The sequence below is a fragment of the Diabrotica virgifera genome, chromosome 5, assembly GCF_917563875.1.
Source record: "Diabrotica virgifera virgifera chromosome 5, PGI_DIABVI_V3a".
Lineage (NCBI taxonomy): Eukaryota > Metazoa > Arthropoda > Insecta > Coleoptera > Chrysomelidae > Diabrotica > Diabrotica virgifera.
This window is the reverse complement of record NC_065447.1, coordinates 66,890,978-66,917,302: the sequence shown is the minus strand read 5'-3', so window position 1 is coordinate 66,917,302 and position 26,325 is coordinate 66,890,978. Positions and strand designations below refer to the sequence as shown.

At 34.3% G+C, this 26,325-nt stretch overlaps 1 protein-coding gene across 1 annotated transcript in view; it reads left to right on the top strand.

Annotated features, from left to right (window-relative positions):
* The window catches only part of LOC126884212 (cysteine-rich protein 2-binding protein), a 41,597-nt gene extending 35,648 nt beyond the window's left edge, over positions 1 to 5,949 (top strand). Inside the window, exons 7-8 of the mRNA XM_050650100.1 lie at positions 3,294 to 3,475; positions 5,569 to 5,949. Coding sequence (XP_050506057.1) covers positions 3,294 to 3,475; positions 5,569 to 5,745 — 359 coding nt within the window. The 3' untranslated portion in view covers positions 5,746 to 5,949. The remainder of the gene's footprint in view (positions 1 to 3,293; positions 3,476 to 5,568) is intronic.
* The last annotated feature ends 20,376 nt before the right edge of the window (positions 5,950 to 26,325 follow it).

Sequence of the window (26,325 nt, the reverse complement as noted above, 5' to 3'; positions counted from 1 at the left end):
ATTTTCCGTAGGGTTGGTAGTTTACGAGATATAGCGCGAAACCCCTTTGCACCCCATTTCCAAGATGGCGACCGGAGGACAAGGATGGCGACCGGGGGACAAGGATGGCGACCCCAAAAACTTGAACTTAAGCTTCTACTGATCCCCCTACACATTAAAGAAATAAAATTTACTCCTCTAAGAAATGCAAGGTACGGCCTAAAAAATGTAATATTTTGATGGACTAACAAAACAATTTTTAAACAAATTATCAACTATTGAATTTAATCCAAATAATATTTTAGTAAGTTTTGACATAAACAGTTTATTTACAAATGTGCCATTAGATAAAACTTTCGTCTTCTCCTTTGAGTGCCTCTCCTATCGGAGATTGGATATCATTAGGGCGATTCTAATTTTATTTACTGCTGTTTTGAACAATTCGCTAGTGGTACAGCCAAACCACTCTCTCAAATTTCTCATCCAGGACATTCTTCTACGGCCTGGATTTCTTCGTTCTTGGATTTTTCCTTGCATTATATTTTGTTTTTTTTTATTTTGTAGGAATGTGTACTTTTGTCCTCTCATCAGGTGGCCTAAGTATTCAAGTTTTCTCTTTTTTATATTCAGTAGAACTTCTGGTTCGTTATTTATTCTGCATATTACTTCTTCATTTGTAATTTTATCCACCCAACTTATTCTTAGTATACGGCGGTAGCACCACATCTCAAAGCTTTCAAGATTTTTAATATTCCTCTGTTTAAGAGTCCATCACTCAACACCGTAGAGGAAAGTACTGAATACATAGCATTTTAACATTCTAGTTCGTAGATGAATACTAATATCACGATTACAAAATAATTTTTTCATTTTTATCAAAGTAGACCTGGCAATTTAAATACGTCTTTTTATCTCGTGATTTTGGTCACCATTTTGATAAAACTTTAAACATAATCAAAACGAAATTAGAGAATGATAATACATTGACAACTAGGACAAGACTAAATGTATCAGCTATAATGGAGTTATTGACATTATGTACTAATAATACCTATTTTCAACTAAATAATGAATTCTATAAACAAAATTTTGGTCTAGCAATGGGTTTTTATTTATCTCCATTATTGGCTAATATATTTATGGATGATTTCGAAACTAATATCATTTCTAAACAAAATTTAAAACCCACAGTATGGTGGAGATATGTAGATGATGTGTTTTCAATATGGCCTCATAGATCAGAGTTATTGGATACATTCCTGAATATTATAAACGATCAAGAAGAGACAGTAAAATTTACAACGGAAAAGGAATACAATAACACCCTGCCTTTCCTCGATGTTTTAGTCTCGAAGAAGGATACTGGATATGAGACTTAAGTGTATAGAAAACAAACACACTCCAACAGATATCTCAGTTACAAATCAAATCACATCAACGTTAAAAAGGGAATCATTAAATCCTTATATGATAGAGCCAAAATTACTTGTTCTAACGAAAATTCATTTTTAGAAGAAGAACAATTGTTAACATATGTTTTATTAAAAAATGATTATCCTTTATCGTTTATAAATAAGGAATTGTCAAGATTGGATCGAATGGAACAGAACAACTTAGAACGGGATCCTACAACATTCAGAAGAAATAATACGAGGAAAATATCAATACCATAATATATAAATGGACTATCCGAGAAACTTAAAACAATAGGAAATAAATTCAACATTTCAACAACATTCAAAACAACAAACACATTGAGATCTATTCTATCTAAAACTAAACCTAACAATGAACAAGAAAGAACAAAGAATTGCATGTATAAAATACCTTGTGAATGCGAACAATTTTATTTAGGTGAAACATCAAGACCATTAAACGTTAGAATAAGTGAACATCAGTCTTATATTAAAAATAGAGAATTTGATAGATCTCAAATATGTCAACACGCATCGGATAATGAACATAGAGTTCAGTGGAGAGATTCAAGTATAGTCCTGAAGGAATCAGATAGTAAAAAGAGAAAAATCAAAGAAGCGGCTCTAATTATGCTAAATAAAACCAATTATGTCGCAAATTCCTCGGTAGAATGCAGTAGGATGTGGTTACCCATACTGAAAGAGGAAGTCAATAAAAAGCAAATACGACGATATATGTATTATTAATATTATTTATAATTTAAACATATTAAAGTCAGAATTTGGTATTAGTTTCTTGAGAGTAAATTAAATGCAAGACCAAATACTTATGATGACGGGATAGTATCACGAGGTTTTTTCCTGGTTTTCCCTCGTGATTTACTATGGAACCTCTAACGCGAGAATTTTACTGTCATCGTTGCATTTGGTTGTCTTTTTAAAGACAGATCACATGCTATGATTTTTTTGTGACGGATATTCTTGAGTTGGGGTTGATTTCATGTAATCGAATGAACTATCTTTCAGTAAAGTCGTCCCAGGAACGCAACTCATAAATATTGGTAATATCATTTTAAAGTCTTCTACTTTAAAATGTATAATATATGTCTAAATTGCCAATATAAATGAGTCAGAGTAAATAAATTATTAGAAGAATATTTTACTTAGCAACAACGTTTTTGTTTAATTTAGTAGTATTTTGTATTTTGACAACGACACCCGATTTGAGCGTCGAAACGTTAATAAAATTATTTTTTCAATTTAATTGTGGCTTATTTCCCATATAAATAGTTAATCATAAAAATGCCACAAGAAAATAGCTTCAGAACAACACAAAGTGGCTGAAACAGGCGATTTTGTAGCTCCAATGATTTTGTAATGGACGCCACAGTAGTGAGGATCGGCGACAGTGAGCAGCCACTACATACATAAGAATTTACGGCTAATCATCGGAAGCTACTTTGTGAATCTACAGAGTAGCGCTGCAGGGTGGTTCATCTGTTTTAAACCTTAATAAACTATAGTGGAAGTCACATTCAGATGGCAGTGTAGGTATATACGATAACGGTGTTGCCAATTCTACGGCCATTGTAAATTTTGCTACTTTTCAAAATAAGCAGGGCCAAACTAAAAAAAAAATGACAAAAGTGTAGTATTTTTCCTGGCCCATAAGGTACGATTAAAAACTTTGACAGCATTGTAGTTATTTCTGCCATATAGAAAGCACAGGCGTATCTCTGTAACGCTGCCATCTGAATGTGAACTACAGTACAGTTGCTCGATATCCGCCTTTAATTTCTATAAATTCCATATATTCGAGCATTCAACCTACTCCTATTTTAAATTATTTCTGTTTGCAACTAGAATTATATTAAATTATTATTTTTTACATATTTTCAGTAACAGAAACACTACAGTATCCAGACTTTAGCTGTGTTGTTTTATACAAAAGACTGATTATAGGATTCTCATTTCTAGTCCCAGATGTTAAAAATACCGAAAATTATATGTCGTTCTTATTTACAAGACCTGGCTGGAGAAACTGCGGGATTGCCAAATTTATGATTTATCATTTAATTCAAGTAAGTAGTACAAATATAACAAATGTTTTCTGTATTCGTAGTTTAATAAGATGTAATAACCATTCACTTGTTTTCAAAAATTAACAACACCGAGGCACAATAAATATATCTATTAAGTTATATTTAAAATATGACAAAATTGTAACATACTTATAATACTTATTTTTTGTTCACCTTTTTTTTTCGTATTTGCACAATCGTATATGCAATTATAAAGTGCCTGACGCGAATCCGTTTTGAAAATATCTACAGTGGAACCCCGTTAACTCGGATTAATCGGGACCGCGGCCGATCCGGGTTATCGAAAATCCGGGTTAGCCGGAGAAAATGGTAAAAATTAATAAAATATGGTATGCTTACAGATAAACTCCGTTATAATTGTCACACAGACACTGGTAAACCACGTTCGCATTCCACACAAAACCACACATACAAAGCGTCGTCAAGAGTCTCATTCTTAGCTTTATTGGCTTTGCACCGATTGTCCAAACTGTCTTTTGTTATCATTTTGAAAAAAAATTCTTCGATTTTAGTTCTATTTTTCTTCCAATCCGATACTGTAGATGTACCGACACCATATAATGCTGCAAGATTCACCTTTATCAATTCTACTTAATGCTTCTAGTTTCTTTTCCATTGTCACTACAACATTTTTACGTTTTGTTGCCCTTATAGACAAAAAACACGCACACAAAATCTGAATAGATTTACGAACGATTACAGAACGGAAGCGAACAATACGACTTTACTACACACAATACCGTCTCTGATGTTATGTTATTTAATAACAGTGATGACTAAGACCATTGTAAAAAAAAGAATTTTAGTCTTTTCTAAACAATGCTAAGACAGTTTCAAATAAATAAAGGATAATACAGGTGCCTGTTGTTTTCGATAACACGACAGTGAATGTGGTGTGCCATGAGTCATTTTTACTATGGTATATGTAGTTCAAATTACACAAATACCCATTCTCTCAAATATTATATTACATAGAGTTGGTACAAAACCTCGTGAACCTTGAAAATGCGTATGTATAACCGAAATAAAATGAAGCCAAAAACATACGACTATTTTATTTGCTGCGAATTGCGCGACAGGATCCCATCTCCACCCTGATATTTTCAGTAATGTCGGATTCAATCGTTTCGTTCGTATATTGACGTCACCAAATGAATGAATTAGGTTCACGAGATTTTGTAACAGCAATACATTTTTATTGTTGAAATGTTTGTCTGATAAAAATCGGTCCGAGTTAGCCGGAGTTCCGGGTTATCGGGGGCCGACTTATCGGGGTTCCACTGTATACGCCGCGCGACGAAATCACACAGTGGGCTGCTTGTTGACTCGAGACTAAAGTCACCAGCGAGTCTCCCATGCCAATCTCCAGACCGCAAGTGATCTCAAATGGACAATATCTTGAGACTAGTCTCAAGTGGACAGTTAGCTTAAGTGGTTTTTTATCGATTGTCCTGACAACTTCGACTCGCTCTCAATAAGCGAGCACCACACTCTCGCGAAGTTACTTCGGAAAAGTTCACCGAAGTCTGGAGTACCCATCACTACACACTCGTTCTACTTCGCGAGGAACACATTCACGCCGGGCGATAAGGACTTCGGTTCCTTTGACTTGGTCTCAAAAACCGCCACAGAATGGAAGTAGGTCGAGGCGCAGCGAAGTAGGATGAACAACCTGTCTACACTCTCGTACTCGCTGAACTTCGATCGACTTCGCGAGTAGTATAGTGAGCGTTTTGAACGCTCACTATACTTTAGTACGACAGTGTAGACAGGTTGTTCATGCGACTTCACTGCGCCTCGGCCTACTTCCATTCTGTGGCGGTCTTTGAGACCAAGTCAAAGGAACCGAAGTCCTTATCGCCCGGCGTGAATGTGTTCCTCGTGAAGTAGAACGAGTGTGTAGTGACGGGCACTTCGGACTTCGGTGAACTTTCCCGAAGTAACTTCGCGAGAGTGTGGTGCTCGCTTTAGGGGATACATACAGTTTATTTTACCTTAAGTATAGTATGTATATCATGTATTTAAACCTTTAGCAATTATATATTATGATAATAATTTTTTTTCTTTTCCAGACCAGTTTAGAGAAGGACATAACTCTTCACGTTTCAATGAACAATCCCGCATTGCTGTTATATCAGAGATTTGGTTTTAAAGTCGAGAACGTAGTATTAGGATTTTATGATAAGTTTCTCAGAAGTGAGGTCAACGATTCCAAACACGCATTTCTCTGTAGATTGGAGAGAAGATAAATATAGTACAAAAAAGAGAGCGGAGTGTTGACAGAAGTAAATACTTTTTATCGTTTTAATTATATTCGATTTAATTTAATTCGATTTTATTCTATTCGATCCGATTAGATTTATTTAATTGTATTTTATTTAATTTTATATACATACATACTTTTATTTAATTTATTTAATCTGATTTAAATTCATATTAGATTTTTTAAATTTCATTGAATTTTACTTAATTTAGTGGTAATCTAATTTAATTTTAATAGGTGTTAATTCAATAAAATTAAATTAATTTATTTAATTTTATTTAATTATATATAATGGATTTCTACGGCTGTCGCCGGCTCTCCATACCCAGCTTCCAACTTTTTGCTATCGTAACACATATCTTCATCTAATTGCCTCGAATCCATTGCCTGCTGAATATTGTTCCTCCAGCTTCTCCGTGGTCGTCCTCTTTTTCTTCTCTCCGCTGGGACCCACTCTAATATTTTTCTCGGCCAGCGAGTCTCATTCATTCTTTTAACGTGACCGAACCATGTCAGCTGTCTCTTTTCAATAACGTATATTATAGTTTTTTCCACCTTCATATGTTCTCTAATTGTTTCATTTCTTACATGTTCTAATCTTGAAACCTGACAACTTCTCCTTAAAAAGTCCATTTCTGTACTAAGTAGTATTTCTTGCACTTATGTCCCAAACTTCTGCACCGTAGATTGTAGCGCTCTTCATTATACTTTCATATATTATTCTCTTTGTTTCCTTCCTGATATCTTTGTCCCATAAAATTGAATTTAGGGATCTAGTGATGCTTCTACCTTTATTGATCCTGTGTTGTATTTCATCTTCACTATTTCCTCGTTTGTTAAATAAAGCTCCCAAATGTTTGCATTGTTTCACACCAACAATATGTCCTTGTTCCAATGGTAGGTTTTCAATGTCTTCGTTTCCCACTATGAAGTATTCTGACTTGTCCATATTTATTACTAATCCTGCCTGTTGGTAATGTTCATTTAGCTTCCGTATCATATAGCTTAAGTCATCTTGATCTTGGGATATAACAACTTGGTCGTCCGCAAAGTATAATGTAAATAGGGAGTCGTCTCCCACTTTCAGTCCCATCGGTTTTACTGCTTTTGTCCACCTTTGTAAGGAGTGGTCAAGATATATTTTAAAGAGAGTGGGAGATAGACAACATTCTTGTCGGAGGCCTTTTGAAGTATTAAATGTCTCAGTGAAATTTTTGCCGTTTTTGATTCTGGTGTTAGTGGTCTCATATAACATTTTAGTTGCTTGTATGAGTTTTCCATCGATACCGATGTCTTTCATTGGCTTCCATAGTTCTATTATGGGGAAACTATCATAGGCTTTTTCTAGTTCGATAAGAGCGATGTGGGTTTCCTGATTTCTCTGTATTCTTTTTTCTAGTGCTATTTTTAAAGTGAAGAGATTGTCTACCGTTGAACGTCCCGCACGAAAACCAGCTTGTTCTTCAGCTTCAGCTTGCTTTCCTTGAATTTCTTGTTCTATTTCATTTCTTAATATCCTGGAGTATTATCTTCCAATGGTGCTGATGACTGCGATTCCCCTATAGTTTTTGGGGTTATTTTTAGGTCCCTTCTTATGTATGGGAGTAATATGTGATGTTAGCCATTCATCTGGTACTTTTTCTCCATTTAGACATCTTTCGAAAAGTTTTTTAAGCATATCCCATAGTTTGGGTGGTCCATATTTTATTAATTCAGGATTAATTTCTCCAGCCCCGGGTGCTTTCCGGGATTTCATAGTTTTAATAGCTTCTTCCACTTTGCTTTTATCTAGTTCTATTTCGTGTTCTCTCTGTATATCATTCTCTTTTTCTTGTATTCTTGTTATGTATTGTGGTCGTTTTTCTACTAATAATTCCTTAAAATGTTGTTCCCACTCTGCATCAGATATACTCTTAATTGTGTGCCCACCTTTTTGTGATGTTCTGACATTCTTTATCATCTTCCATGCTTCTGAACTCCTAGTTCCTCCTAATTGTGGATCTATGTATTCACATTTTTTGATCCAGGTTGCGTTTTTTCCTTTAATCACTTCTCTTTTTACTTCTCTATTTAGGTCCCTGTATTGTTGTTGAATCTCAATGTTTTCCTGATTTTGTAGACGTTGTAGGTGAAGTTGTTTTTTGCTTCTCGATATCTTTATTCCACCATTCTGGTTTCTTTCCGTTTTCTAAGTTTCCTAGTGCTTCTTGTGCTGCTTGTTTTATGCATGTTTTTATGTGATTATATTCTTCTTCGGTTGTTCTTTGTTCTTGATTTAGTTTCTGTTCAAGTCTGTTACGGTACAGATATTGTGTACTTTCATGTTGTAAGCTGTCAATATTATATATTTTTATTTCTGGATCATATGAATTCCTTTTGTGTTCTTTTTCTTCGGAGTTATTTTGTTTCGGTATAAACGGAACATATATTTTACCGATTACTAAGCAGTGGTCTGATTCGCAATCAGCCCCTCTGAAAGCTCTAACATCCTGGATGCTAAATTTTGCATTTTGTCTCGAGATAAGATAGTTAATGATTGACTTAAGTCTACGTGTATGTTGGTACCAAGTAAATTTATGGATATCCTTATGTTCAAAGAACGTGTTGTATATTTTAAGTTCATCCTCCTCGCATAGATTAATCAACCTTATCCCATTGTCGTTAATTCTCTCTTCTCCATATTTTCCCACCACATTGCTATGGTCTTGTTTGCCTACTCTGGCATTTAAATCTCCTGCTATAATCAATTCGTGCATATTCGGAACCTGTTCTATTTGATCTCTTAATATTTCTTCAAAATTGTTTTTTACTGATATCTGGGCATCGTCATTGGGAGCATATACGCCTAGAATTGTAATCGTTCTTCCTCTAATTGAGATGGTCAGTTTTATTATTCTTTCGTTTATAGCTTCCCATGATTTTATTTGGTTTTTCCATCGTTTGTTAATCATTACTGATATCCCTGCTTTCGCTCTTTCACTTTTTGATACTCCCGTGTAGTAGTGTATATAATTCTGAAGATCTCCACAGGCGTTTCCCTTCTTCTTTGTTTCCGAGAGGATAATCAGGTCCAAGTTTCTTTTTTCTACTTCCATAAGAATTTCTCTTTGTTTATTTATAATTACTTGTATATTCCAAAAACCAATATTCAATGTCCATTTTCGTTGCCGTGTTCGTCTTTGATTAAAACAGTCCCGTTTCCGAGGCCAATTTCTGGGTGTTTTAGCATTTGTTTATTTTTTTTACGGGTGTAGGGTTGCTGGCCCTACGACCTAACCCTCCTCCTTTTTCCGGGCTTGGGACCGTCAAGCTACTCGATCCACCCAACAGTCATTCCAGGCGGAGTTATTTAATTAACACAACTTAATTAATTAATTTAAGTTTATTTAATTAACCACTTCAATCCCAGTCAATAATAGAAAATTCTGAATTTATATCTGATTTTACCATATACCCGCTTTACAACAATAATAAATTCATGAAGAAATTCAGGAAGTTCTTTAAGGTCAAATTTGACATCCAATTTTGCCACGAATAAAAAATGAAGAAATTTGACGAAATCAAACATCCTATTATAAGACATTTTTTATTTCGTCAAATTTCTTCATTTTCTTCTTATTCTTTTTATTATAAAAAGAAAATGAAGAACGTTGACGAAATTAAACATGTTCTATTACAGGACATGTTCTATTTCGTCAAATTTCTCCATTTTCTTTTTATTCACGGTAAAATTGCATGTCCAATTTTACACATGTGCTACGTACACATCAAATTTGACCTTGAAGAACTTTGTGAATTTCGTCATGAATTTAATGTTGGCGTAAAGTGGGTAATAGAAAAATGTGTATATTTTTCGGAAAAACTGAACAAATTAGTCTCTACAGGGTTTAAACCACCCCGATATATATATATATATATATATATATATATATATATATATATATATATATATATATATATATATATATATATATATATATATATATATATATATATATATATATATATACATCCCGCTATCATTATGTCATCTTTTCATGTTGCAGTCATTTGGCATCACCAAGAAATACTATCATTTTCGAATTTTAATTCGTGTATGTTTGTTGAGCGCATTTTTTAACGCCCTGTATCGTTCTCAGTTCTCTAAAATTTTAATTTTAAAAATTTAAATTATATACAAAAATTTTTACACTTCATAACCATTTTGACTTCCACCACATAAAAATGTGTATTTCCCATCATTTTGCCGCTTTTCGACGTTGCCACGAGTTAAAAATACCGATCTTTTGAGGACAGGTAGAAAAGGTCTATTGTAAACTTAGAGGATGGAATATTTTGGTAAAATATTCCATCCTCTCAGATTATAAACTACATAAAAGGTAGGTTCTTTACCTGTTCAGCTGGATTACCAAGCAAGGGTCTAAATATTTTACGAGTTGAATTGTGTTTATTTGATTTCATCTGTTAAATTAAAATTTCTCATACCGACTTAAAATATTTGTTTGAAAAATTCATTTTATATTTTCGTTTAATTTACTTAGGGTTTTTGGTCAGAATTTTGAAGAAACGCTTGGTTTGACATAAAATTTGGGACACGTACCTATAGCTAATATGTTAAAGAAAAAAAGTGATATTGTGCCGATATGTGCTTTTGATCTGGAGGTGAGTTTCGTCGGTTATAGGGTATGAAAACAAATACGTTCAAATAAGTCCGGAATTGGATAAACTGACTAATTCTAAGCAACTTCTATTTTATAGCGTTTTTCACTAAGTCAATACTTTTAGAGATATTTGCGAGTGAATATGTTCATTTTTCAACAAAAAAAAAAACGTTTTTATACGGTTTTTCGCAAATAACTCAAAAAGTAGGTACTTTATTGAAAAAAAATTAGCAAATAGTAAATATAGCTTATAAAAAAGTGAAAAAATGGTATATGTGTCAGGTCTGTAGACCCAGTAGAAGCAGAGTTATTGCTAAGCTTTGTTTTAAAACCAAGAGGAGTAGGTAAACTAAATGGCAGATTCACACCCAAGAAAGTCACTAGAAATATCATCAGATAAATCTTCTTTTTTGGTTGATCATATCGGCCTTTGACGGTAATCTTGACTAAAAATCTAAAAATAAAAGGAAGAACGCAGAAAATACAAAAATTGCTGATAAAATAAATAAACTGACCTATGAAATGCCAATAGTGTCAAAATTTGATATGAGTAAAATTGCCTGAGGTTGTACCAATTACAAACAAGGTGTACGGCGCGGGAAATTTGAATGACTCCTCAAAAACAGACTATAGTGAAAAATAAGCTCTTATATCTCAAATTCCAAATCGAATATTTTAACGTGAAATAAAAAAAATGAAACACTTTTCTGGGAAAACTTATTACAACTTTCTTAAAGTGTTTAAGAAAACGTTTATTTTTATTATTTTTTTAAGTTTCCAGCAGCAAGAGTAAGCAGGTTACGCTCAAAATACAGTTGTTCCTTTTTTTTGGTTAAAAATATTCTAAAAACTCCCTCTAATTAACAGCCCAAATGGAATTAATCGTTACCACTTCACAAGTAACTTTATGTATTGTTTGTGTTTGTAAGTTTCATCAGTTCAAAGTGCTTATTTGTGGAAAAATTTGGTTTTAAAGTAAATTTTTTTAAATCTTTAATTTTGAAAAAAAGACTTTTGTCAAAATAACTTAAAAATTATTAGTGATACCAAATATCTTAAAGAGTAAAAAATGTAGGTGTTGCTTTTTTAAATATTTGGAATTTTTTGATTTTCTGGAAGACAAAAATTGGTTAAGATATGGCTGTTCAAAATTTGCATATACATACTCGTGACTAGTGATTCGTTCGAGGCCTTTCAACAAAACCCCTTTCAAAAATAAGCATTTTGAACCAATGCAACTTACAGATCATATACAGGGTTTCCCCGAAAATAGTGCGTTCCTTAAAGGTATAGATAGAAAGCACAATGTAGAGCAAAAAAGTCTTATAACATTTTATTCTAAATTCAGCCGTTTGACCAAAAAACGAAAATACGTTTTGATATGCAAATTGATACTCAATTAGTAAATAAACAAGGGGTCCCATTAGATTAAATTTCACAGTCACAGGTTCTTCTACGCCATGTTGCCAGGTCATATAAATTTATGAAAATAAAAATTTACTCTTATGGAGAACAACTTAATTTTTGTTGAAACGGTTAACTTTAGGAAAAAATGTTACAACACCTTTTTGTTCTAAATTGTGTATTATATCCACACCTTAAAGGAACGCACTATTTTCGGAGACACCCTGTATAAACAATACATTTATCTAAAGTAACGTGTGAAGCGGTAACAATTAATTTTCATGACTTTCTTTTGCCAAAAAAAAGGGAACGATTTTATTTTCAGCGTAACTTGCTTACTTTTCACGCTAGAAACTGTTTTAAAAACACCAAAAAAAATTTTTTTTAAACACTTTAAAAGAGTTATGATGAGTGTTTCCCGAAAAGTGCTTTATTTTTTTGGTTATTTTACGTTGAAATATTCGATTTGGTATTTGACGAATAAGAACCTATTTTTCATTAGCTGCAACCCTGCTTCTACTGGGTCTACAGACCTTATACTGACACCTCTTTTTCATAAGCTATATTATTGCTAGGAATATTTTCTTCGATAAAATATGTACATACTTACTTTTTGAGTTATTTGCGAAAATCCGTCCAAAACGTGTTTTTCTATGAAAAATAAACATATTCACTCGCACATACCTCGAAAAGTATTGACCTAAAACTTTTATAGAACAAAATTTGCTTAGAATTAGAATTAGTCAGTTTATCCACTTCCGGACTTATTTTGCACGTATGTTTTTTCACCTCCAAGAAGGGGTGAAAGTCACATCCAGGACAAGAGAACATATCGGCATAATCTCACTTTTTTCTTTGGCATTTTAGCTACGTGTGTGCCAAATTTTATGTCAATCCAAGCGGTTCTTTAAAATCTGGAGGTTTTGCGATATTTTATCGTGAGTGAATGGAATAATAATTATTACAACGGCAATTATTGCCGTTGTCACTTTTAGATAAGAAGTCATTATCACAATGATATAGTCAGGTTAACTGAATTGTATAATTATTGTTTTTATCATTAAATGTGAAAACCTAGAATTATCCATGTCTGTCCGTCAATAAACACAACTCGTCTATTAGTAGGACAGAAAGAATGACAAATAAGGTGTCAAATGAAAGCCTATAACCAAAATATGATATTACATGTGAGAAGTTTGACCTCGGACTGCCTGTTCCAGAGTTGCAACCGAAAGTACTGTTTTAAATTCGTCGAAATAGTACAAACTATTGGTCAACACGACTAAGAAAGACCAGAACAAATACATACTTCCGGTTTCATGCCTGTCTGTTCGTCCATATCTGTAGGTGAACAAAATTCATCCGTCATATCAGCTGACAAAAAGTTACACGAAGGGTTCAAATATCGACTGCCGGTTCAACTTCCGGTCACTTTTTGTGAAAAATTAGAACTTACGATGTCCAATTGCTTGTTACAATTTTTTTTATAAGTGTTCTACTCTATCTATTCTGACTTTTCATTAACTTACTTAGATCACATATAATTTAATACAGTTTTGATGTCAGGGTCTTCAAAATTTATGTGGTGAGTTCCGGTATGTGATGAATGAAAAACGACTCCATAAGCAGAAGAAAAAAGTGTTCTCAAGACCTAAGACAATACATCGACTCACAAGAGCGTTGTGACAGTAGCAAAAATTCGAGTTGGGGTTCTAATTACTTTCTCATGCGGCTTACTCTCCTGACTTGGCCCCCTCCGATTATTAAGTGTTCCCAAATCTGAAGAAATGATGGGCGAGTCACAAAGTTTCACAAAAAAGCGAATATTTCGCGAAATGAACGTCAGATCGAAAAACTAAAAAATGCGTGTTCAATATTTTTCAAAAGTCTATCGAATGATACCAAAAACGAACCCCCACGGAAAGGGGTGAGGAGTAAATTAAAAATTTTAAATACGAACCCTGCGATATTTCGCGAAATGAACATCAGAGTGCCAGTGTGTGCTTTTTTTCTGGGGATGAGTACCACCCCCTTCTCGAGTGTGAAAAAATATAGGTCCAAATAAGTCCGTAAGTGGATAAACTAATTAAATTCCTTGTAACTTTTGTTTTTAGATGGTTTTTCGCAAATAAATCAAAAAGTAAGTATTTGATCGAAAAACTATTCCTAGCAAATATAAAGCTTATAAAACAGTAAAAAAAATGATGTATGTATGAAGTCTGGACACACAATAAAAACAGAGTTGGAGCTAATCAAAAGTTGGTTCTTATTCGTCAAATTCCAAATCGACTAGTTCAACGTAAAATGTCCAAAAAATAACGCACTTTTCGGGGAAAACCCGCCACAAATTTTTTAAAGAGTTTAAAAAAAGTTTTATTTTTGTTATATAAAAAGTATCTATTCTATCACCATCAGCATCAAAAGTAGACCGGGCAGTATCGTCGCCCCCGCTAGCGAAATTATTCCGATTCGATTTTTTTGCACAAACTTACTCAAAAAGAGGTCCTTATAACATATCCAAAGGGTGCCGGGCGGTGCATTGGTCGAAAAATTGTTTAAAAAATTTTTTTGAAACAAATTCACAAAAACAATTTTTTCATTTCGAACAATTTTTTTTAGATAACTTGTGTCATTCTGGGCAAAAAAGGTGTCTTGCCATTTTTGTTTAAAATTGATTGTTGTCGAGTTATATGCGATTAAAAATTTGAAAAATGCGAAAATGGCCATTTTTAAGGCTTAATAACTCGATTAAAAGTTATTATTATGAAATTAAAAAGTGAGCAGATCAAGTTTCAAACCCTTGCTTCAAGGTCCTTAAGAGATTTTTGTCATTATTTTATTACAAAGCTGTTATTTTTAATTATTAATAATTAGCGCTATAGTCCCGGATTTATCGTCGCCCCTGTTAGTGAAATTATTCCGATTCGATTTTTTTGCACAAACTTACTCAAAAAGAGGTCCTTATAACATATTCACAAGGTGCCGTGGTCGAAAAATTGTTTAAACAATTTTTTAAACAAATCCACAAAAATAATTTTTTCACTTTGAACAATTTTTTTTTAGATAATTTTGGACATTCTGAACAAAAAAGGTCTCTTGTCAATTTTCTCTAAAATTGATTGTTGTCGAGTTATACGCGATTTAAAACCTGAAAAATGCGAAAATGGCCATATAACTCGACAAAAATCAATTTTAGAGAAAAATCTCAAGATACCTTTTTTGCTCAGAATAACCCAACTTATCTAAAAAATCGTTCGTAATGAAAAAATTATTTTTGTGAATTTGTTTAAAAAATTGTTTAAGGTGATACAGTAGCGATCAACAGGTAGCCAAAACGCGTTCCAAGATTGCGGCTGTAATTTTGAATATTTTTTCAAGATATTTGGCACACGTATCCGTAATATAATAAAGAATGGCGGTACAGAGCCCAATTTGAAAAATATATTAGGTAATATTTGAAAATTATTCTGTAATTAAATACAATATTAAAAAAACGAGCCTGTACCGCCATTAAAAAGAACAAAAAAATACACTTTCTTCAAATTAACTTTTTTATCCGATGCCTAGATTTTGTGTCATTTTGGAACTACTAAAATGTTTTATTTCATTAGTCCAAAACAAAATTTAAATTTTTTAATTCGACAAAATATTTCCACGCACAGGCTGTGGTCTGTATTAATTCGAGAACCAAGAGAGACAGCTCATTAACCGCCTTTCATTTTTTCTTAGAAAATAAACGATCTCTACACAAAGTACTTATAGGATAATACGCCGCCGTTATGAAATGATTGTAGGATGTTAAAATGACGAAGGATGTTTTACCCGGAAATCCGAATTTTATATACTTTTGTTATATTTAATACCCTAATAGCACACGACGTCCTTTGGACGTCCAAAATAGGTCAATTTTTGGTCCTAACGTCCATGGACCATAAACGGACGTCCTTTGGACGTCCGACGCTGGACGTACTTCGGGTGTACTAAATATGTACGTCCTTTGGACGTCCGGCGTTGGACGTCCTTTAGGTGGACTAAATATGTACGTCCTTTGGACGTCCGGCGTTGGACGTCCTTCGGGTGGACTAAATATGTACGTCCTTCGGACGTCCGGTGTTGGACGTCCTTCGGGTGGAATAAATATTAACGTCCTTTGGACGTCCGTACTCGGACGAAATACGGACCTTTTCCAATCGTCCATATTGGACATATTCTACCAATAAGGGGATTAAACAGCAAAATTATTTAATAAAATATTAACTTAATTATGTTAATAAAATAGTTTAAATGGAAAAGATTATAAATCATATTTAATTCAAAACTGTATATGTAGTTTAATATCTAATACATGTTTTTGTTTTTATGTAAAGTGTGAAAATCTGATCGGTAAATTATTCGTTATGTCCACTCTACATCAACAATAAATTGAACAAGAAATTGACTAAGTTATTCAAGGCCAAATTTGACGAGTACAAAATGTATGATTTGTAAAAGAAAATGAAGGAATTTGATGAAATAGAACAATTGGATATGTTTTATTTTGTCAAATTTCTTTATTTTCTGTTTATTCACGGCAAAATTGGAAGTAGAATTGTGTTTTGTATAAGCCAAATTTGACCTTGAATAACTTGTCGTCAATTTCTTGTTCAATTATTGTTGATGTAAAGTGGACTTTATAATGTTTTATTATTCCCGTTACCAAGATGATAGAAGTTTGGTGGTTAAATCTAATAAGCAAAAATATAATTTTTATCAATGTATCCTTACTACAGATGAATATTGAGAGCATCTTTTTGAAGTTGAGCGTACGTGTGCCCAAAATAGGTCCAGTTTTAGTCCTAATGCGGATGGACTATAAATGAACGTCCTTCGGACGTCCGACGTTGGACGTACTTACGTGTTGAATAAATATGAACGTCCTTTGGACGTCCATTGGACGTCCGTGCTCGGACGTCCGTTGGACATTGACATCGATCCGTGAGCGTCATCTGCAAAGAAGAAAATCACAAGCCAGGACAACCAATCCCAATAGTGAGTGTTTCAAACTTTTGTGTTGTGTTGTCAAAAGTTTATTTAATTATTTATGTTTTTCCTTACATACTTACATATTTTTTCAAGCTTTTTGGTATATTTTTCATATTTTTTACTATATTTCGATAAAAAAATTCTTCGCAGTTTTATCCTAATCAACATCAACATCATTCTATCCAAAAAGGCAAATCGCCAAAATCGCAATTTTATCATAATATGATATGTATATTTGCATTTTACCACATTTTTTCGATGTTTTGAAACATTTTTGTATATCTTTTGTGTATCTATCTACATTTTGTATATCACCCCTCCTCGGGGTGAAACTCACCCCCCAAATTCACATACTAATTTGTAAGTACACATACTTTGTAAGTATGGAATAAAGGTTGCTTAATATTAATCAGTTTATCGAAGTCCGGACTTATTTTGAACGTTTTTCACCCCAGAGAAAGAGTGAAACTCACCCCAGGGCAATAGCACACATTGGCACAATATCACTTTTTTTCTTTGGCATGTTAGCTATGCGTATGCCAAATTTCATGTCAATCCTTTAAAATTTACAGCAAAAACCATCAAAGAATGTAGTAATACTTGTTTTCATGAAGTCGGTGATAGAGTTTGACAAATCTTTATGGTTGTTAAATATCTTTTAATTTGTGTATTCGATTTTTAAAGGTAGGTACTATATACGTCCATTTGGCACAATAAAAAATAACCTTCGACCGGTACATATTGCTTGTATCGATGCTCGGTGCATTGTTCAGTCATAAATTTTACCTGTCCCTATAGCGTCGGCCGTCGGTCGGGTCCTATTGTAAATTATTATAATAATAGTCCGTCTCGGTATTTTATTATTTCTGTCATAAGTATCTCTGTGGAAATGCAAATGCTGCTTGTAACATCCCAAAAACCAGCTCTACTATTAATTGTACTCGTATAAATAAGTGTATAATATGTACCTACCTACTTATTTATTGTATTCATTTATAGACCTGGATCCCGCGTAATAAAAAAAGTTGATTAACAGCAAGCTGAAAATTTGTTAATAGCTTCACGGTGTCTAGTCGGACAAACTTTGATGTACGGGAATACTGGAACCGGGGAAGTTTTAATTGTGGAACAGGTTAAAAACTTGGAACATCAGACTACCGAAAACGTTCCATGTATTTTGTCGGACAGAACTTCCAATTGATTTGTTACCATTTCATTAAACTTATGCAAAAATCAGACTGCGTACCAGTCTACTTTTATTCTCTTAATATTTTTACTTAAAAAAAGTGTACTACAATCATCTCGCTAAACTTAATATAACTGTTTTCGAGATAAACCCATTTTAAATCTGCGATATAACATAATTTTTTGCATAATATTGTAGTTAAATCCGAAAAATCAACTTAAAACCATAATAATAATTGTGCCAATTCTCATTTATGTCATTTATATTTTTGGAGATTTTTATGGTTTATAAGTTATTTTTCGAGTTTAGCGAGACGAATGTAGTATATATTTTTTAAGTAATAATATTAAGAGAATAAAAGTTTTGATTCGAAAAGTATATGTAATGTAGAGTTCCCTCAGCGATGTGATATAATATTACAGTATAGCTCCCCGTGCATGACAAGCTTATGGAGGTAGCCCATATAGCCTAGGCTATAATATTATTAAAAAAATCACTTAGATGGGACAATGGCTTTAGGAAATTCGAGACATCAAAAATGGCCCATTTTTAAGGTGGTGCGTTAATTTCTTGGAGAAATGTAATTATAATTTAATGTAAATAATCTAATATCCAATAATTGTAAATTAATATAAGATGTAATATAAGTTCCTTAAAAAATATATTTTTTATTTCCCACAATACATTCTCCACAGGTATAAATATCGTCTCTAGACGTCCACCGAACGTCCTCCCAGGACGTTAGATGGATGATCGGCAGCAATACATTGGACCAAACTGGGACGTCCTATGAAGGCCCAATTGACGTCCACCGAACGTCCCTTCGGACGTTAGGTGGACCTCCATTGGGCGTTTGGCAACGTGGAATTTGGACCAAAATTGGACGTCCTGTTAAGGTCCAATTCACGTCCCCTAAGACGTCCGATTAAGATCCAATTTACTCCGATTAAGGTCCAATTTACGTCCAATTAAGGTCCCATTTACGTCCGATTAAGGTCCAATTTACGTCCGATTAAAGTCCAATTTACGTCCGATTAAGGTTCAATTTACGTCCGATTAAGGTCCAATTTACGTCCGATTAAGGTTCAATTTACGTCCGATTAAGGTCCAATTTACGTCCGATTAGGGTCCAATTTACGTCCCCTAGGACGTCCGATTAAGATCCAATATATGTCCCCTCGGACATTAGATGGACGTCCAATGGACGTTCGGTAGCGCGACATTTGGACCAAAATAGGACGTATAAAGGACGTTCCTCGGACGAAAACGGACGTCCAATGGACGTCCCTAAAGTCCGTGAAGGACGTCCATTGGACGTCCTTGTGCTATTAGGGTAGGTACCCACCTATAATTCTGGTGATTTTTTAAATCCTCTATTGTTAAGAGAATTTACACCTTTAGCCAAAGTTTTACGATTTTCTAACGGAAATTAACAAGTTATTTTAAATACGCACCAATTATCGATGTTGAAAGGAGTTTTTCAAGTTATAAAAATATTTTGTCTGATCAAAGAATATGTTTCCTCGTAAAGAATTTGGAAAAACACATTGTAGTGAATTATAATCGAAGATATATTTATAGTGATATTGTTGTTTTATTTTAAATAGGTAACTATTGGTAGCAGTTTTTGTAAAAACTGTGAATAAATTGCATATATAAAAAATGATTTTATTTGAAAAATAATAAATAAGATTACTAAATAAGACAGAAAATTTGTGGTTTCCCGAAATGCGCATTTTTTGAATTTTTGTGCATATCTTGCGCATATTTCGTAATTTTTTACCGCATATATATGCGAATATTTCATCAAAATTGATCGCATATAAATCCGCTCCCTAGTCATTGTATTCTGTTGGCTGATTCCAATGATTTGAGCCGCCGTACGACACGTTGGGACCAATGGGAGTGAAGATACGTAACTAATACCTATCAAGAGGTTTACTCAAACTTCTTCTCTGTACTTATACCTACCACTCGGTATAAGTACAAAAAAGAAGTTTGTGTAAACCTTTGCACAACTGTGTAAATACTAAAGAAAAATCTAAAATATTAAAAAAAAATAGTGGAATCCGTTAATCTGTTCTCGAAAAAATTAGCTATGAAAATGAGCATAATTTTCTATATCCCTAACTTTTGACGAGCAGTTTAGCTTAAATGGGGAAAAGCGGTAAGCTTAGACCAAACACCAGTAGGAGGCATTCAATTAATTGAGGAAAAAATTAAATGGATAACAATATTCATTTCAGTTATAGAAAAGGCATTGCCCCGCTAGAATGGTTGAAATCACAAGTAACAATTAATAGTCCTACAAAAAAGACAGGCGCTTGAAAGTGATAAGACCATTGAACAATAAGCCTGCGAACTGCCTTTTAAACACATTCTTAAAAATAATCCATAACACAATTAAAAAAAGGTTTGTTAAGAAATTCTTTTATAGACTTCAGAAATTCAACAACTTCTCCTGATTATGTTTAAAAAACGTACGGAATGCACTAAATGAAAAAAAGAAGAAAAAGATTTATCATACCGTTATACTCTAATATATTCTTACGTTGAATATTTGATGCTTCCCTGTAGAGTATAAAACGGACAGTTGTGTTTTTCCCGTGAGCTGCCTTGTTTAGTCTTCTTTGTCGTTCTATTCGTTAAATCATATCCTCTCAAGTCACAGCGTCAGAAAGCAGTGGGTATATGCAGTGAACGGGAGGCCTATGTCGAGCAGTGAACGTTGGGGCCCTTTCGCGTTTATCATATGTAGAGAAGTCGCTTGTCAAAAACTGGACGTATGTAATCGTATTCTATTTGTTAAATACTCTCACCTAATATGTCATACCATGTGTGTTAATCCATTTTATTTCTACAATTTTAAAGTGTTATTACATGCCGTCATTTTCATTTGTCTACACCATCTTATTCTGCCAGTTAAATCCCATCATTTCAGACGCTGTACGTCACGATTGAACCAATAGAACCGTAGATACAAGACTAAGGCCCTTTTGACATGATGCTGTAATTGATTTTCATACGTCATTGTATTATATTAGTCAAATCCAGTTATTTTAGGTGCTGTACGCCACGATTGGACCAATAGGAGCGAAGATACGTAAATAAGGCCCTTTTGACATATTGCTGTATTTGATTTTTCTGTGTCATTGTATTCTGTTCATTAAACCCTACCATTTGAGCTGCTGTACGTCACAATTGGACCAATAGGACTAGATATACATAACTAGGGCCCTTTTGACTTGTTGCTGTATTTGATTTTTCTGTGTCATTGTATTTTATTTGTCAAGTCCTATTATTTGAGATGCCGTACGTCACGATTGGTCTTATAGGACCGAAGATACGCGACTAAGGCCCTTTTGACATGAGGTTGTATTTGATATTTTTCTCTCATTGTATTCTGTTTGTCAAATCCTATCGTTTGAGGTGCTATACATCACGATTGGACCAACAGGACCGAAGATACATAACTAAGGCCCTTTTGACATATTGCTTGTTTGATTTTTCTGTGTCATTGTCTTCTATGATGTCTAAGGCATATCTCTGATATGCCCTATTTTTAAATTGGACTTTGTAAGTCCTAGGTTTTCACCCACAAGCTTTTATTTGACACCTCATTTGTCATTCTACCCGGTATAATGGCGGAGGAGTTATATTGGCGGTCGTACGGACCGACAGAAAGAGTACCCAGCTCAAATATCTCACCTTTAGTACCATCCTTGGATTATAAGCTTTCATTTGACACCTCATTTATTATTATAGCTGGTATAATGACAGAGGAGTTACATTCGCGGTCGGACGGACCCACCGACAGACCGCCTAGGTCAAATATCTCACCTTTAGTACCATCCTTGTATTACCAGCTTACATTTGACACCTTATTTGTCGTTCTACCTGGTATAATGACGGAGAAGTTATATTCGCGGTCGTACGGACCGACAGAAAGATTGTCTAGGCCAAATATCTCACTTTTAGTACCATCCTTGGATTATAAGCTTTCATTTGACACCTTATTTATCATTCTACTTGGTATAAAGACGCAGAAGTTATAGTCGCGGTCGTACGGACCGGCGGAAAGACAGCTTAGGTCAAATCGCTCACCTGTAGTACCATCATTGGATTATCAGCTTTCATTTGACACCTCATTTGTCATTCTACTTGGTATAAAGACGCAGAAGTTATAGTCGCGGTCGTACGGACCGGCGGAAAGACAGCCTAGGTCAAATCGCTCACCTGTAGTACTATCATTGGATTATCAGCTTTCATTTGACACCTCATTTGTCATTCTACCTGGTATAACGACGGAGGGGTTATATGCGCGGTCGTACGGACCGACGGAAAGACAGCCTGGGTCAAATATCTCACCTTTAGTACCATCCTTGGAATATAAGCTTTCATTTGACACCTCATTTGTCATTCTACCTGGTATAATGACGGAGAAGTTATATTCGCGGTCGTACGGACCGACAGAAAGATTGCCTAGGCCAAATATCTCACCTTTAGTACCATCCTTGGATTATAAGCTTTCATTTGACACCTCATTTATCATTCTACCTGGTATAATGATTGAGGAGTTACACTCGCGGTCGGACGGACCGACGGACAGACCATGTAGGTCAAATATCTCACCTTTAGTACCATCCTTGGAATATCAGCCTTCATTTGACACCTCATTTCTCATTCCACATGGTATAATGACGGAGGAGTTATATTCCCGGTCGTACGGACCGTCGGAAAGACAGCCTAGGTCAAATATCTCACCTTTATTACCATCCTTGGAATATAAGTTTTTTTGTCATTTGTCATTCTACCTGGTATAATGATGGAGGAGTTATATTGGCGGTCGGAGTGACCGACGGAAAGACAGCCTAGGTCAAATATCTCACCTTTAGTACCATCCTAGGATTATCAGCTTTCATTTGATACCTCATTTGTCATTCTACCTGGTATAATGACGGATAAGTTATATTCGCGGTCGGAGGGACCGAGTCACAGACCGCCTAAGTCAAATATCTCACCTTTAGTACCATCCTTGTATTATAAGCTTTCTTTTGACACCTCATTTGTCATTCTACCTGGTATAATGACGGAGGAGTTATATTTGCGGTCGGAGGGACCGACGGAAAGACAGCCTAGGTCAAATATCTCACCGTTAGTACCATCCTTGGATTATATGCTTTCATTTGACACCTCATTTGTCATTCTACCTGGTATAATGATGGAGGAGTTATATTCGCGGTCGTAAAGACCGACGGACAGACCGCCAAGGTCAAATATCTCACCTTTAGTACCATCCTTGAATTATCAGCTTTCATTTGATACCTCATTTGTCATTCTAGCTGGTATATTGACGGAGGAGTTGTGGTTACAGACAGACGGACAGACGGACGTGGATAATACAAAGTTTTCACATTTTTTCAAAATTGGGTGAAAACAATAAAACATGATGCCAGACTGATTTCTTTATGAAAATAATATATACATTCTCAAATTGTCTATTTTTCGTTGTGAATAATATTGTATTCAACAGTGATGCCAAATTTCTGATGCCAAAATGATTGATAATGAAAGTGGGATATACGTTTTCATGTATATAACGGCAGCGACAAAACGGTAAAACACTGAACTAAATGTATATAATATTTTCACTGTACGATCATTTTGGACTCAAACATTTTATGGAATAAACTTATATAACTTAGTAAGAGGTAAACAAGGAAAGCTGATATATTAAAGTAACATCAAGGAATCAAATCTCTAACTACCGAGCTGATTAGACTTCTGGTAGCAAGTACAGGAATAAAGTTATTAAGGTAGTGTAAAGTGGCATCGATATACAGATGCCACTTTGCAAGACGATGCCAAATCGATGGTAAATGCATAATGTATCGATGCCAAATTGATAGTAGGATGTATATATATATATATATATATATATATATATATATATATATATATATATATATATATATAATGTTCTTGAACTCCTAAGTGGAGCATAGAGCTTCAGTGAAAACGCGCCATCGGGTTCTATTTTGCGCTAGGGCCTTCACCTCATTCCAAGACTTTCCTTGACTTCTTATCTCGTCCATGATGGATCTTCTCCAAGTTTGTGCTGGGCGACCTCTTTTTCTCTTTCCTTGTGGATTCCACTCTAGGGCATTTTTTGCAATACTGGAACTATCTTTTCGGAGTGTGTGACCTATCCACCCCCACTTTCTGTATTTGATTTCATTTTCTACCCTCTTTTGTTGGGTCAGGTGTAGCAGATCTTCGTTTCTGATGGTGTTTGGCCAGAAAATACGAACAATTCTTCGTAGACATTTGTTAACAAAGACCTGCAATTTGTCTGTAAGGTATTTTGTCACTTTCCAGGTTTCACATCCATAGAGTAGAACAGACATAACATTTGACTGGAATATTCGGATCTTTGTCCTTGTAGTATATTCTCCAGACCTCCAAACAGGGTTAAGCATGCTGAAAGCTTGTTGAGCTTTTCGTATCCTCATACGAATATCGTCTTCTGTACCTCCGCTTTCTGTTATGACACTTCCAAGGTACGTGAAGTTCTCCACATTTTCAATCTGCTTGTTGTCGATATTAAATAGCGTGTTGTTCCTTGCATTTATTCTCATCGACTTGGTTTTACCAATATTGATTTTTAAACCTATTTTATTGGACTCAGTGGATAGTGTTTCCAATTGGTCGGCCACATCCTGGAACCTTTGTCCTAACAGGCAGATATCGTCGGCGTATTCCAGATCACTTAGGCGTGTGGTTAACGTCCATTGTATCCCTTTTGTGTCGAAGTCTAGTTTGGAGAGAACATAGTCCAGAGCTATGTTAAACAGAAACGGAGAAAGCACACATCCCTGTCTGACTCCAGTAAGTACGTCAAATTCGTCACTGTTGACCCCATTGTGTGTCACGCTGCCCGAAGCCAGCCAACAATTTAAAATTCGGGGAAACCAGGCAAACAATAGAAAGTTCTGGATCTATAATTATTTTACTAAGAAAGTTAAAATAAGTGTTTGATATGTATATTACGGTATACCGCAAGGTTACCACTCGCGTTACGATTTTTGAATGACGCCAAATACGATTTTAGTCCCGTCAAAATTCCATACCGAGCGATAAGAAGTATTCACTTACAAAAAATATTTTTAATAACGTATATCGATGGCTTAGTGTGAAAACCTCGTATCTCAATTTTTTTCGAAAATGACTTTTTCGAAAAATGTGGTTTTAGTTTGAAAACTTTGTCTCTCGCGGTTTACAGCTGTTAGAAAAAATCCAAATACACCATGTTTTTTTCTAGAGCCATAAAAAGAAAACACGTATATGAGGTGATTTCTTGATTTAGTGTGAAGACCACGTATATAATCAAGACTGTGGTACTTAATTTGGAGTGTTTGTTTGAGAGTTTTGACTTGGAGAAGTGTTTTTTCTGAACAATGATAAGTTGTCATGCAAGTAGAACATTTTATTAATCTTAATTTAAAAGATTTGTACTGTATTAACCTAGTATTTGGAGGTGTCCACCAGGATATTAGAAATGAAAACCTCGTAAATAATCATGAACACAGCATAACTATCTATGAAAAACACGTATATCAAGATATACGAGGTTATCATAGTTACTTGAACAACGTCTATATGTACTGCAAGGATAATAATTACGAGTTTTTCATAGTTAATATTTATGTCTTCATTTTAAAAGCAATATTTGAACCATATAACAGAATATTATCTACAATAAACCAATTTTTACAGCGCCTAATAAACGCTAGAGGTCTAAGCGCAGCTGAAAATGACAACGGACCATATAACAATATTTTTTCTGTAATAGACCGCTTTTTACGGTACCTAATAAACCCTAGAAATTTAAACGCTTTTATTGTAACTAAATATTAACCGACCAGAAAGAAATAAAATTTAATTTGGATGGTTCACATGTTGACAAAACAATTATATTCTTCAAACACAACCGGAAACTCAATATAATACAGTAATATAAAAACCATCACCAATTCGATATAATTCAATACCTAAGCTAAATCTCCGACCCTATAATAACATCCTTTTATCCTCACAATAATCCCATTTTACAATCATTGGAACATTTTTTTAAAACGTAAACTTTATCTCAGTGTCGATAGTACCTGATTAAGAATACATGGTTTCAGCAGAAAAACAAAATTAAAAGGCTACAGGGGGAAGAATACTTTGGCAGAAGAAAAACTGAAGCGGGGAAAATTGTTTTTGATAAAAAAAGGAATGAAAAAAAAGA